The following is a 14493-nucleotide window of genomic DNA, read 5'->3' on the forward strand; positions in this document are numbered from 1 at the left end:
TGTTGTTTCGATACCGATACCCGATACCACAAAAATATCGGATCTCGGTATCGGAATTCCGATACAGCAAATATCGGCCGATACCCGATACTTGCGGTATCGGAATGCTCAACACTAGTCAAGACATGTGCCACACTCTTATGATGCACAGTGACCTTTGATGCCTAGACATGGCTGGAAGTCTCAACCTACAACGAAGAGGCTATATATGTGGTGCAGAATGGCAGAAAGAAGAGGACTGGACAGCTGAAGAGGTTGGCAGTGAGGTATTAGTTTTTTGATAACATCTTATTTTAGTAACTAGAAGTATGCAAGTTGGATGATTGTAAGTCGGGGACTTCCTATATAGGACTTTAAGTGTCAAGGCTGAGGTTTCCTTCCCGGAGCATAGGAGACTGTGGTCGGCATTTAACCTTATCTCCTACACTGTGGCTGCTTTATTTGTGAACTATGCACAAGTCTTGAACTGTCCAGTCCACAGCTGTGGGTGGAATCAGGCACCATTTTATTTCAGCATTGAACTTTGCTCTGAGCTACAATCTTCCCATGTCAGTACTCAGGCAGTGTTACGCGTTGACAGGATGTTCGGGCAGCGGCAAGGCGAAGAGCATCCGGATAGCGGCAGCGAGCACAGGTCGGCAGCCTGACATTGTACTACTAATACCAATCTACCCAGCTGTTTCACTCCTGGAAGAAGTTACTTCTGCTGCCCTGCTCTGAGCAGTGAGAACTTTGCTGCAGTGGTCACTTCTTCCAATGGTGAGAGCAGGTTAGTAGCCTACAATTAGTAGTACAATGTCAGGCTGTCAACCTGTGCTCACCGCCATTGCCACTGCAGTGTTCAGTGTTCAGTGCACAGTGCTGATATCATCCCCTGCTGTGCTCCTACCACTGACTCAGCTCTGCTCAGTCAGTGTAAAGCCTAGTTCAGATGTCTGTGATGCAGGCATGTTTGAATAAGGATTTACTGATACATCTGCAAAGTGCATCAGAAGAGATGTCTTTATTAATGGCAATTGTGCTTTGTAAATTCATAATCAATATACAGAGCATATATAAGACGAGATACAAGGCTCAGCACACTATCATGTGTGATACAGTTTGCTGAGATGTGTATCTATTTTGTGTTATACTTATCGCTAAACTGTGTAATTACTGTGATCTGAGTGCTGCAACCTCAATGATATGACTGCTCCACTCAGATCTCTGTAAACACCAGTGAGCAGCTACGTCAACCAAGAGAATTGGCGCTGCCCTCGGTGACACTGTCCACATTTCAGTATCAGATTGCTGGCAGCAAAAAAACTGATGCCCCACTGTCATAATGCGAGCTAGCAGTATGCTAGGTTTTCACGGCAAATTTCAGTAACTGCTCCCCGTAGTGTTTCAAAGTTGAAAATATAAAAATGTTTGAAATAATTTTTTATATTTTAGATACAGTTTTAATTAAAACATTAACATTTTTCATTTTTTCAATTGATAAAAATGGCGACACATTAACTTTAACAGCAATGGGGCTGTTTCAAGTCAGAAGCCAGAGAATTGAGCTTAGAGAACCCTGGAGAGAGGATTTATGAGAGTCTATACCTTGTCAATGTGTTTGGATGAGGGCCTCCTGCTGCCACGAGTGAGAGCCTTGCCTCATGTATAGGAAAACGTCAGATCTGTGAAGATTGGAACTGCCAAGCTTATCGCCTCAGAGTGGGAGCTGGGTTTCTGCATAAAACTTTTTTGTTATAAAATGACCCAAATACACATTAAACTTACGTTATCTGAACCCTCTAAAATTGAAGGGATTGCCTGAGTCTAATTTATATGGGACCCCTGTCAGATGATTGTCGGAGGAAGTTAAGGATTTGACATGTGCAACTCCGGGCTGCTCGTCCTTTTGTTTTCTTTGAGACATCCATTATATCTACTTTAATAGCTACAGGCATAAAATCCTTTTAAATGTTTGGTTACTCCTAAGCGTGCATGGAAGTTTCTTTACCTCAACAAATAACATTAGAAACACAAAAAAAAAGATTGAAAGAAAAGAATTTAGAAATGTTATTGATGAATATGGTAACTTTTAATTAGGTTCTATGCATTACACAATGTTAATTCAATGTCACTTTTATCACTTGTAAATCATTCCGTCACATGGTCTATACTCATTTATGTAAAAGTCACTTATTAATTCATAAAGTCTCATTAACGGAATTCTGCAAGCTGGTAAATCATATACAATGAAGCAAATAGTAAGAGAACGAGATCAGATTCTGATTAGATGCTTGATGAGAAGATGCCATTCAAGTTCTGTGATTTTTTTTTTCCATTCAGAGAAATCAGGAGAAATGCAGCCGCAGCTTCACATGTGATATTGCTCCCGTCATGTGGGATAACTGGATGAAGCTGGTAAAATGTGTTATTACTATAGCTCTAGACTTAAAGTGCTATTCCCTTTTCAGCTGCTCATGGCTCAGATACAATTAACCCCTTGCCCACAGTGACAATTGGAGATCAGCTGAAATTAAAATAGCCCATTAAAATGACTTCTAAATAAAATACTTGAAACTCTAATTTCTGCAGACAGGTCTCAGCCTCAAAGTGTCAGTCAGCTGCTAATTTACATTAAATACTTCCTTTAAGATGGAAAGAGCTTGATCTCGTGTAATATGTTTCCAACCATCAGGCAGATCTGCTGGTTTGGATTTATATTCCTCTGCAAATTCTTGGTTAAATTTAACAAAAATGTATTTCCAGTAATCTGAGGACTCGATGCTGGGATCCGGTTGGATGGCCCAGTCTGGATAATACGTGCGATACTCTTTGAATGGGTGGGGTTTCCAATCTGTGTCTGAATTTTTGAATGTAGTTTGAGACACAACAGCCGTGGTGCATATGTCAGAAACAAGCTTTTCACTGGCTGTCCACCTGTATTGTCCCAGTCCTTCAGGTCTATGGATTGATGCAAAGTGTTCCTTATGGTCGGCTCCTCCGGCCTCACAGGGGACTTTACAGAACGGACACTGATGTCCACATCCAATCACCTTCCTGAACAGCTCATCCTGAGGCTGGAGTGTCAGCTTGGAAAGCACAGACTCAATAGTCATGGCCCCCAGCTCGGATAAGATTTGTGTTTTGGTGTCCATGAGGAAATGTTGAATATCGGCTGAAAACTGCTCCACATTTACAGTGTTATGGAAAGTGATCACATTCATCTCCTTCTTTGCAATGACCAATTCTGCTTTCATCATTTCACAAAACTGTTCTAATAAATTAGGAGCCGTGTTGGACTTCAGGCAACAATCGCTGTTTAGGACACGTTTGATCTCTTTATCGATGGATGAAAGGAGATTTGATTCCATAGGCTCTAAAAGTAGCGGACTCCTATATTTGTCAGTGATGTAACTTAAGATCCATTTTTTGGAAAAAGTTTCGTATGAATTAATATACTCTACATACTGTTTAAATGAATTTTCTTTGAGTAGTTTCTCCAGGACTGTGCATTGGAAGAAACTTCTGCTACTAAACGTTGAATTGTCAGAATTATTCATAATATCATCAACTATTTTTTTTCCAAGATGTTTGAAAATATAATCCATTAATGCTGGTCTAAGGCAAAGATCACAGAAGCGCCGAGCTCTGCTCTGACATTCATCTTTCTTTTGGAATATGCTGAGAAATGTGGAGAAGTATTGAGGTTTTAACTTCTCCAGGCAAAATTTGGGGTCATTTTCTTGAATGAACCGATTATGCATCTCCTGAAACGCCTTTGAAGCCTTTGAAAAAATGAAGCGCTTGATGTCCAACTCAAACTGGGATGTGTAGTGGAGCTTTTTTAGATGTTTGCTCTGCAATTTTTCATTTATCTTGTGCAATAACTCCTTACAATACATATCAGCATAATCTTGGGATGGCTTTTTGACCTTCTCTTTGACATATTGCTCACACATAGAAATCAGTGAAGTGGCAAGATCATTAATCTTACCAATAAGTTCTTGACTCATAAAAATGTGATGTCGACTAGCTGATGTCCACGAACGACTAATATGGGTTTCATTAACAGTAAAATTTCGTTCCTGGTTTCCTGATAAATGTTTCATGTTGATTAAGATTTCATTTATATCTGGAGTCGGACCTTTTCTGCTCATGTCATTTTTTAGATGTTGTAGGATGGTTTGTTCAATATCACGTATCTTCAGTGGCTGAACCCGTAAATCCAGCAAAGTCTTTTTCCACATAAGTTCAAATTCTTCTATGATTTCTTGCTCACTCAGTTCACGATTTTTCTTCTTGCAGGTATCAAGCAGATTGGTTATTTTGTCTTCAATAAGCTTCTGAGTCCCATTCTGAATATTCTGAATTTCCAACTTTCCTTTCTGAATGGAAACTGCCTCATCATATTTGTTAAGAGCGTCTCTTCCAAGTTCCTTTCTGAGATTTTGTATGTCCCTTTTAAACTCTTCTCTGTATCGTTCAATGAGATTAACATTTTCAGAATTCTCAAAATAGCTTTCTAATAATGCAGTCATTTTTTTTTCTTCCTCTAATAAAATGTTCTGGAGATCCTTTTTCCTATCAGCTACTTCTGTAGACAGATTTTTAACATGATTTTCCATGCTGATAAACCAGTCAAAAATACTTTTTGAGAACTGCCATTCCCAATCACTGTATGCTATAGTCAATTTATTGTAAGCTTTGGCCACCAGACTATTTCTGAAACTGTAGATGAATGTCTCATGTTTCACAGCTGTCCACAAACTTTTTATCCATTCAATAAAATCTAAGATTTTAAATGGCTTTTGATGAGTTTTCTGTGTTTTCATAAATTCAAACAAATATTTTTTAAGTTCAAAGACATTTGCGCTGTAGCCAAGATTTACTGGAGCCATTGGGGGGTCCCCCTGCCACAGCCCTGGAATGTACCAGTTGTGTTTCTCAAGATCATAATCCATTACATCACTAAAAGTTTTGACACCAGCTTTTTTCTCCATTGTTGCAGCCACTTTTGTCATTTCATCTAATTGTTCTAGAAGTTTCTTCCGATCTCTCATATTCTTGTCGTGGGCAGACACATCACTAACGTTCTGATGGACAAACTGACAGCTCGACTTTCTGCCATTTACTTTCATCCTTAGAAATGCATGGACAACTATCTGTAAAATATCCTTCATCTCTGTGGTATTTTCCATGGCCATATTCACTATAGTGATGTCACTTAGCCCAACCACTAGTGTGGCCAACTCATTGTCATGTTCATAGCTATCATCAAGAGAAGCCAATTCAGGAGCTTTCAACCCTTCAGTGTCAACCACTAGGATGAAATGACAGTCTACCTCTTTCTGCAAATGTTCTTCCAGTTTAATGAGAGTCATGAAGGCTCCTCGTGTGCATCGACCACTGGCCACAGGGAACTGTAGACCAAACATGGTGTTCAGGAGGGTGGACTTCCCCGTACTCTGCACTCCCAGCACAGTTATCACCCTCATCCTGCATTGTCCTCTGGTCTTCTTGTTCAGCTCAGTCAGGACATCAGTTATCCACTGTAAGGGAATGTTGGAGGCATCTCCATCAATCAGCTCCAATGGGAACCCATCCAACAGGAGATCGGCGGCAATACCTGGTAGATTAGAAAATTTCTTCTGGCACTGTTCAATCAGTTTTTGTTTTATCATAGACCATTCCGCTTCATAAAATTGCCCCAACTCCCGTAAGAAGTGCTCAATTCCAAGGGAGCTATCAGAAATTTTTTGATCTAGTTCCTTGAGTTCCTTTAGATTGTAGGATTTAGTTTTTATTTTTTCCTTGTATTTGGTTTGTAGAGTAGACAGATTGTCTCTAGCAATTGTATCCAGCTTAAGTTTCATGCACTTCAAGAAATAGTGTTTTTGTTCTTGGGATCTATTCGTCATGGCCTCAGTAAACAGGCTTATACCTTTTGGTATTTTCTGCTCATACTGCTCTTTATGAAGTGAATTTCTTTTTCCCACCAGTTCAGATTGATAATTTTCTGCATATTTGTCTCCTTGGTTCTTCATTCTGCAGCTTTCTTTTTCCAATTTAGACAGTTCTCTCCAGAGTTCTCTCTGTAATTTCATTGTCTTCTTCTTATAGTCTGCTATGTCCTTGATTTCTCTGAAGATGTTATTGGCATCATCTTGTGCTTTCTGACACTCTGCTGAATTTTCATCCGTAAGAAATGGAAGTCCTGAGATCTTTCCAAACATGTCCCTTAACCTAAAACTTTGATGATGAGCTTTTAAAATATGTTTTATCTTTATTTGGATATTTTTGGTCATAGAAGCTTCATTTTCATCTTCATTCTTTACAACGACACATGACTCATTGCTCTTCAGTATAGGTAACAGATCTTTTAGAAATATTGCCGTCTCTTCACTGACCTCTTTGTTAGGACCTGGTGTAACAATGAAGTAAAACTTAGTTTCGTGGTTGCTGCACCTTGATAGTTGTTGGAATTCTCTTTTAGAAATGTTCTCCATAAAGATGAACACAGCTGAGGAGATGTGGGTTAATAACAAGAATTCTTCCCAGTTGGACTCCAGGTCTCCACGCAGATTGGTCACTGCAATAGGCTCAGGAAAAACATCAGATTTTCCAGAAGGAAAATACCAGGACATTTCCACCAGCCCATCAGATATTTTTCTGTCAATGTTTCCTCCATCCACATTGTTATGTATGAAGAAATTGTGATATTGTTGTTCTGGATTCAGAATGAGGTTAAGGGTTTTGGATTTGGACAGCTTGTTCTTCCCAAGTCTGACAAAAGATATGATCGGCATATAAATATTTACTACGTTGTCTTCCATGAACCCTTTACTGTCTGTTAATGACTCAGGTCTCCATTTTTTCACAATATCTCTCAGTGCCCAAAGCATGATGGTGCCTTTAGGACCATCACCAGGGGGTACAACCAGAGGAACCGCAAACTGGCACATCGCCATCTTTGTTACAATCTCTTGTTGGAGAAACCTGTCTGCGCAATTAAGAAGAACACAGATAATGTCAAGTGGGTGGATGGAATGACGTTTTACTGTCTTCTGCTTTCCTAACATGCTAAGTAGATCCTTTTGTGTTGCGGCATTTTGAGGCACATCCAGCAAAGTGTTTCTGGCAGTAATGTTGAGAGACATGATCTTTCTCAGGACACACCAGCCTAGTTCCTCTATCTTCTGAGGCTTGCAGTCTTTTAGAGCCTCTGGTCCAATGCTCAGAATATCCCTCAATGTCAACTTGGAAAGTACAATCTTCTCCATATTCAGCTCCTTCACAAGGTCACGGAAAGCTTTTCTTCTCCCTGAAAGATCAACAATAATAAGGTGATAAGAAAGCGTCATGGGAATACAGACGTATTAGGCACTAATGTTTATGGGGTTTCATGCATTATCACTGTTTATCATGAATAGTTATGAACTCAGTTTGGGGTGGGGGTAATGGTTCTCACTGGAGAAATCCAGCTATCTATAGGGGGAAAAAAAAAAGCATTCCTCTATATGTAAAAAAAAAAAAACACAAATAGGTCCTCCTTCATTAAGAAAAGAATTTCATATAGAGCGAGTGAAATAAGTATTGAACACGTCACCAATATTCTAAGTAAACCTATTTGTAATTCTGCTATTGACATGAAATTCTCCCCAGTTGTCAGTAACATCCAATCCACACAGGACAGAAATCACCATTGATTTCCATAAATTATATTCAGGGCCGGTTTTAGGCAGTGGGGCCCTGAGCAAAAGTTTAAAATGGGCCCCAAAATGCTCACATATTGCAGCATCACACACACATTTTGGTTGTATTTACATGCCCTGATTTCAGACCGTTAAACAAATGTGATTGATAACATTGAAGACGATCAACAATTGTTTCCCGGCCTCTTTACACCAGCTGAGGAAAAATTATGTAGACAGAACGATCACTAATAGATCAATCTGTTCTCATACAGTATCATGTTATCAGCACATCTACAGTTTACACCGGCGATCTGCTGCTGAGAGCAAAGACTTTTGTTCTGGCATAAACAATCCAATCACTCAATGAACAAGCAGCATTTTGCTTGTTTAGTATAATACACCCCACAGTCCTCCATATAGTATAATGCACACCCAATAGTCTTCCATATAATATAATAATAATAATAATAATTATTATTATTTATTTCTTTAACACCATTGATTCCATGGTGCTGTACATGAGAAGGGATTACATACAAATTACAGATATTACAGTAAACAAACTAACAATTACAGACTGATACAGAGGGGCGAGGACCCTGCCCTTGCGGGCTTACGTTCTACAGGATGGTGGGAAAGGAGACAGTAGGTTGGGAGATTGCAGCAGCTCCGGTGTTGGTGAGGCGGTAGCTCTGGTAGTGGTGAGGAGGCAGTGGGGTCAGTGCAGGCTGTAGGCTTTCTTGAAGAGGTGGGTTTTCAGGTTCTGTCTGAAGGATCCAAATGTGGTTGATAGTTGGACGTGTTGGGGCAGAAAATTCCAGAGGATGGAGGATATTCGGGAGAAGTCTTGGAGGCGATTAGGTGAGGAGCGAATAAGTGTGGAGGAGAGAAGGAGGTCTTGGGAGGACCGGAGATTACGTGAGGGAAGATATCGGGAGATTAGTTCAGAGATATATGGAGGAGACAGGTTATGGATGGCTTTGTAGGTCAGTATTAGTAATTTGAACTGGATACACTGAGGGAATGGGAGCTAGTGAAGAGATTTGAAGAGGGGGAAGTGAAGAAGTAGTGAGAAGACAGACAAATTAGTTGGGCAATGGAGTTAAGCATGGACTGGAGAGGTGCAAGAGTGTTAGCAGGGAGGCCACAGAAGAGGATGGTGCAGTAGTCAAGGTGGGAGATGACAAGGGGATGCACAAGCATTTTAGTAGATTGAGGGTGGAGGAAAGGACAGATTCTGGAAATATTTTTGAGCTAGAGGCGACAGGAGATGGAAAGAGCTTGGATGTACGATTTGAACGACAGGGCAGAGTCAAGGATTACTCCGAGGGAGCGGACTTCCGTTACGGAGGAAAGCGTGATGACATTTATTGTGATAGATATATAAGCTAAGGAAGATCTATGAGATGGAGAAACAGGATGAGTTCAGATTTGTCCACATTGAGTTTGAGGAAGCGAGAGGAGAAGAAGGAGGATATGGCTGATAGACACTCCGGGATTCTGGACAGCAGAGAGGTGACATCTGGGCCAGAGAGGTAGATCTGAGTGTCATCACCATAAAGGTGGTACTGGAAGCCATAGGAATTTGAGTTGTCCCAGGCCAAGTGTATAGATTGAGAAGAGTAGGGGGTCCTAGAACAGAGCCTGGGGGGACTCCAACAGAGAGAGGGTAGGATGAGGAGGTAGTGTGGGAGTGGGAGACACTGATTGTGCAGTTGAAAAGGTATGAGGAGATCCAGGATAGGGCGAGGTCTTTGATGCCAAAGGAAGAGAGGATCTGAAGTAGGAGGCAGTGGTCAACTGTGTCGAAGGCAGAGGACAGGTCTAGAAGGAGGAGTATAGAATATTGTCCGTTAGCTTTTGCTGTGAGTAGGTCATTAATAATTTTGGTCAGGGCAGTCTCAGTGGAATGATGAGAACGAAAACCAGATTGTAGATTGTCAAAGAGCAAGTTAAATGAGAGGTGGGAGGACAGTTCAGCGGGGACGTGCTGCTCCAGGAGTTTGGCAGAGATATTGGGCGATAGCTGGACATAGCGGCTGGGTCAAGGGTTGACTTTTTAAGGATAAGCGTGATTGTGGCATGTTTGAAAGCAGAAGGGAAGGTACCAGAAGTTAGTGATAGGTTGAAGAGGAGGGTTAGGGATGGGATTAGTGTGGTGATGAGGTTGGGGAGGAGGTGGGATGGGATGGGGTCTAGTGCACAGGTGGTGAGGTGCGATTTAGTGAAGAGATAGTTAAGCCCCCGTTCAGTGATGTTGGATAGGGAGGTTATGGCGTTTGGGCATTGGTCTGGTATGCAAAAGGTTTGTGGTGGTTGAACAATAAAGACTTGCCTTATTTGGTCAATCTTATTAATGAAGTCCTCGGCGTCCATTGATGTGGTTAACCTATACACTAACATTCCCCAGGAGATGGGAGTACAGGCAATTAGACGCATCCTAGGAGCCACTGACAGAAGTCATGAGTTCATAGACTTTGTTTGTGAGGGTCTCAACTTCATACTCACGCACAATGCCTTCACCTTCATGGACATATGGTACAGGCAGACCACTGGGACAGCCATGGGGACCCCGGCTGCATGTACATTCGCTAATCTGTTCTTGGCAGTGCTCGAGGAAGATTACATTTATTCAGTCAGAAACATCTTTCTTAAGCACATAAAGTGCTATTTGAGATATGTGGACGATATATTTGTGGTATGGGATGGCACTGAGAACGAGTTCACACAATTTGTACAGTACATTAATGACACTAACACCATGGGGATGTCATTTACGTTCAAGTTCGGTGGTTTTAAGTTAGAGTTTCTGGATGTGCTGGTAGAGGTTCAGGAGGGGGAAGTTTGTACATCGACTTACCGAAAACCTACCGCCACCAATTCAACATTACATTTTAGCATTTTCCATCCCAGCCATGTTAAGAGGTCTTTACCTTGTAGCCAATTGTTGAGGACGCGGAGGATTAACAATACACGACAAGGCTATGAACAGCAATCTGCAGAATTATGCCGGAGGCTCCGCAGTAGGGGCTACCCAGATGTATTGTTGCAAACGTCTATGGAGCGGGTAAATAATCACTCCCCAAATCTTGGGGGTAAGGAGAGTGTGGAGGGTCAGCGGTTTACCTTTTGTTTCCAGTATGGTCCGATGGATCAGGAAATAAGATCCACCATTAGAAAACATTGGCACATATTGGAGAGAGACAAAGATTTAGCAGGCAAGACAGCGGGGGGGGCCGTTAATTTGCAACAGGCGCAGTGCGCGCATTAGAGACGTGTTAGTCCGTAATCGTATCACTAAGCAAAAAAATTGGTTAGAGCAAGCAGCCCCGATGGGTAATTATCGCTGTGGTCAGTGTCAGTATTGCCAATACCATATTCTCGGACGAACACTGCGTATTGGGCCTAAAATGCATACCGTCAAACAGTTCATTTCTTGTAAGACAGACTACGTGGTGTACGTAGTTTTTTGTCCATGTAATAGGTACTATATCGAGAAAACCATACGTAGGTTGTATATACGGTTCAGGGACCATTTCAAATCGGTTCTCTCAGGAAAAGGGGTGCCGAGGTTGATTAGTCATATCAGAGAAGTACATGAAGGTAATCCAGAGGTTTTGAGATTTGCGGATATCGTAAAGGTGGTATTAACAGCGCAGGGAGCGGAATTGCATAAATTATTATTAAGACAGGAGGCCAGGTGGATTATGCGGACAAAAGCCACAGGTCCGGCTGGTCTTAATGACAGAATTGATATGTCTATATTTTTATAAAGAGAAAATAAAACCCCAGTCTGGTAAGTGTAAAGGATGATTTTTTCTGTATTATGGGACGTTACACTATTAGTATATTTTCGATCTCTGATTAACAGGGGAAATTTTTTAGTGTGGTTAAGCCTGCGGTATTTATGGTTAACACACTCCCACTAATAGGTTTTTTCCGTATTGCTTCCTTAAGATTGTACACGTTTGTATTGTATATATGTGTATGTGTATGTCGCAAAATACTCACATGTGTGTACTCATACACATGTGTATATATACATTGAGATGCATATGGGGATAAAAACATTTTGATGTTAGAGTTATATGAGAGACAGGAGGATTTATTGCTCTAGTCTGGCGATTGTTGCCGGCGTAGTTCTATTGTTTTTTTTAAATGGTTTTAATGTTAATGTGCAGCGCCCCAGAGTCCTGGTCGTTGCAGTACTGTCGCTCTGCCACTAAGGGGAGTGATGGTATGTCTGATGGCACTAAAGGAGTTCACCTGACCAGGTATCACAGACACACATTACACTTCACACTCCGGCCACCAGGGGGAGCAAAAGGTTCTATGTATTAGGCCACTCCTCACACTCTGGTAAAACTGGGGGTTGGATAGGAAGTTAGGGAGAAGCTGACTGGGTTTTGCCCAGGTAACATCTAGTGAGAGGAGAGCGTTGCTTGGGAAGATTCAGGGGGATCCCTGTCAGGGGTGGGATCCTGACAGTGGCATAGCATGGGACAGATTGTTACGGAGCCGTGCCTGCACCTCATTGCGGCGGCATCCTAAGAAAGGACAAGAAGCAAAGGATATTGTGAAGTGAGAAACGAGATCACAGCACAAAGGAGATAGAACCAGTAGGAGTCATGCCCCGAGATCAGCAACATCCTTCTGAGGCGCGTAGCCGACGGCCGGAACGCCGAGGAAGTAATAGACTCTACGCATTACTTTGAACCACGGCAGGGCAGTTAACTCTAGGTTGGCTGTCTCACCTTTACACCTAATGAAGACAACGGAGGCAATTGTGGGAGAGGGGCGTCTCTAGGGTCCCTATAAAATAACTCCAGGCCTACCCGTCACACGGGTGCGTCCTATCCATATCATCTGGGGGACGGAGAGAGAGAACAGAAACATACACGACAGTTGTGAGGACTATCCCGTGGTGCTCAGCAGGGAAGTACTACAACACCCAGGCGCTAGTAGGTAGGCTTCTGATCTCCACCTGCAAAGGGAACTCAGGATGTGCCTTCGGACCGGCCGGTCTCAGCCAGCCCTGTTTTAAGTGCTCTGGATTGTGGACGCCGAAGCCTTCAGTAAAGAGGTAAAGAGACTGCAACCCTGTGTCCTCGTCATTTACTGTGACCTACACCTGCACCTACACCTTTTATTTGGGCGCCCCTTAGCAGGGCCACGGACCGGGTCGGGCCACCGTGACATCCCCAGGACCGAGAGACCCGGTACGGAGTCCCCCGCTGCCCTGCGTCTGGGGGCCGCTCCAAATGCACGTTGCACTTTCCTCAGGTCTGATTGGTACGTGGCGTGGGTGAAGTTTAGGTGTATTCCTATTTCTCCTAACGTCACGTCCCAACAGGCATGGACCCATAGAAGCGCTAGACACAGCGCGAAACGGCCGTCGTCTACCCCTGCACATTCCTGCTGTCACTGCACATCCCCCGACCCGTGAAGCTGCTTTGCTACATGTTTCAATAAAGACTTTCATCACTCCAAGATCGGTGAGTGCTGCCGCATTTTTCTATGAGAGGATCTGTTATATACTCTATACTTCATGCGAGCACCCATGATCAGCGGTCAGGATTTCAGTTGTTTCAGAACGCGCCTGTGTTCTTACCCCCGTGTGCCTAGGCTGTGCTGCTCTGCTTTGTTTCTTTTTTGATTCCTGGTTATTAATGAAGTGTGTTGCATCAGAGATGAGGGAGGTTGGAGGGGGTAGTGGGGAGCGGAGGAGGGAATTAAAGGTTTTGAATAACAGGATACAAGGGTTGTGAAGTAGGTCTGTTTAGCCGAGGTGAGGGCCGATTTGAAAGCGAGTGTTGCTTGTTTGAGTGCAGTGAAATCATGCGAATTTGCTTTCTTCCAAAGCTTCTCTGCAACCCTGGACACTTGCCGGAGCTTTTTAGTGATGTTATTGTTCCAGGGTTATCTATTGATACGTCGCACTCTGCCATGAATGAGAGGGGTGACCGCGTCAATAGCTGATGCAAAAGTGGCATTGTAGAAAGCAGTGGCACTGTCTGTGTCATGGAGTGAGGATATGGATGCAAGTGATAGAATAGAGTCAGAGAGCGTGTGGGTGTCTAGGTGTGCAAGGTTTTTGCGAGGGTGCACATGTTGCTGGACATGGGTGACAGGTGAGGAGGACAGGGATGAGAAAGTAAGTAGATGTGGTCAGATAGAGAGAGGGGAGGTTGTGAAGTTACATAGATAGCAAAGACGGGTGAAGATCAGGTCTAATGTACAGTGGGGCAAAAAAAAAAAATTAAGTCAGCCACCAATTGTGCAAGTTCTCCCACTTAAAAAGATGAGAGCGGCCTGTAATTGACGTCATAGGTAGACCACAACTATGAGAGTCAAAATAAGAAAATAATTCCAGAAAATCACCTTGTCTGATTTAGTAAGATTTATTTTTCAAATTATGGTGGAAAATAATTATTTAGTCATGAACAAAAGATCATCTCAATATTTTGTTATATTTCCTTTCTTGGCAATGAGAGGTCACACGTTTTCTGTAAGTCTTCACAAGGTTGGCTCACACTGTTGGTGGTATGTTGGCCCATTCCTCCATACAGATCTCCTCTAGAACAGTGATGTTTTGGGCCTGTCGCTGGGCAATGCGGATTTTCAAATCCCTCCAAAGGTTTTCTATGGGGTTGAGATCTGGAAACCGGCTAGGCCACTCCAGGACCTTCATATGCTTCTTACGACGTCTCTCCTTTGTGACCCTGGCAGTGTGCTTGGGATCATTATCATGCTGAAATACCCATCCACGTTTCATCTTCAATGCCCTTGCTGATGGATGGAGGTGTGCACTCAAAATCTC

General features: G+C 42.6%; 1 protein-coding gene across 2 annotated transcripts in view; it reads right to left on the reverse strand.

The window, feature by feature from the left end:
* Nucleotides 1–2047: 2047 nt before the first annotated feature.
* The window catches only part of LOC143785146 (up-regulator of cell proliferation-like), a 73332-nt gene continuing 60886 nt past the window's right edge, over nucleotides 2048–14493 (reverse strand). For both annotated transcript variants that reach the window (XM_077273828.1, XM_077273829.1), the window contains exon 3: nucleotides 2048–7300. In XM_077273828.1, coding sequence (XP_077129943.1) covers nucleotides 2604–7300 — 4697 coding nt within the window. In that variant the 3' untranslated portion in view covers nucleotides 2048–2603. The remainder of the gene's footprint in view (nucleotides 7301–14493) is intronic.

This window comes from Ranitomeya variabilis, chromosome 7, assembly GCF_051348905.1.
Source record: "Ranitomeya variabilis isolate aRanVar5 chromosome 7, aRanVar5.hap1, whole genome shotgun sequence".
NCBI classification, from domain to species: domain Eukaryota; kingdom Metazoa; phylum Chordata; class Amphibia; order Anura; family Dendrobatidae; genus Ranitomeya; species Ranitomeya variabilis.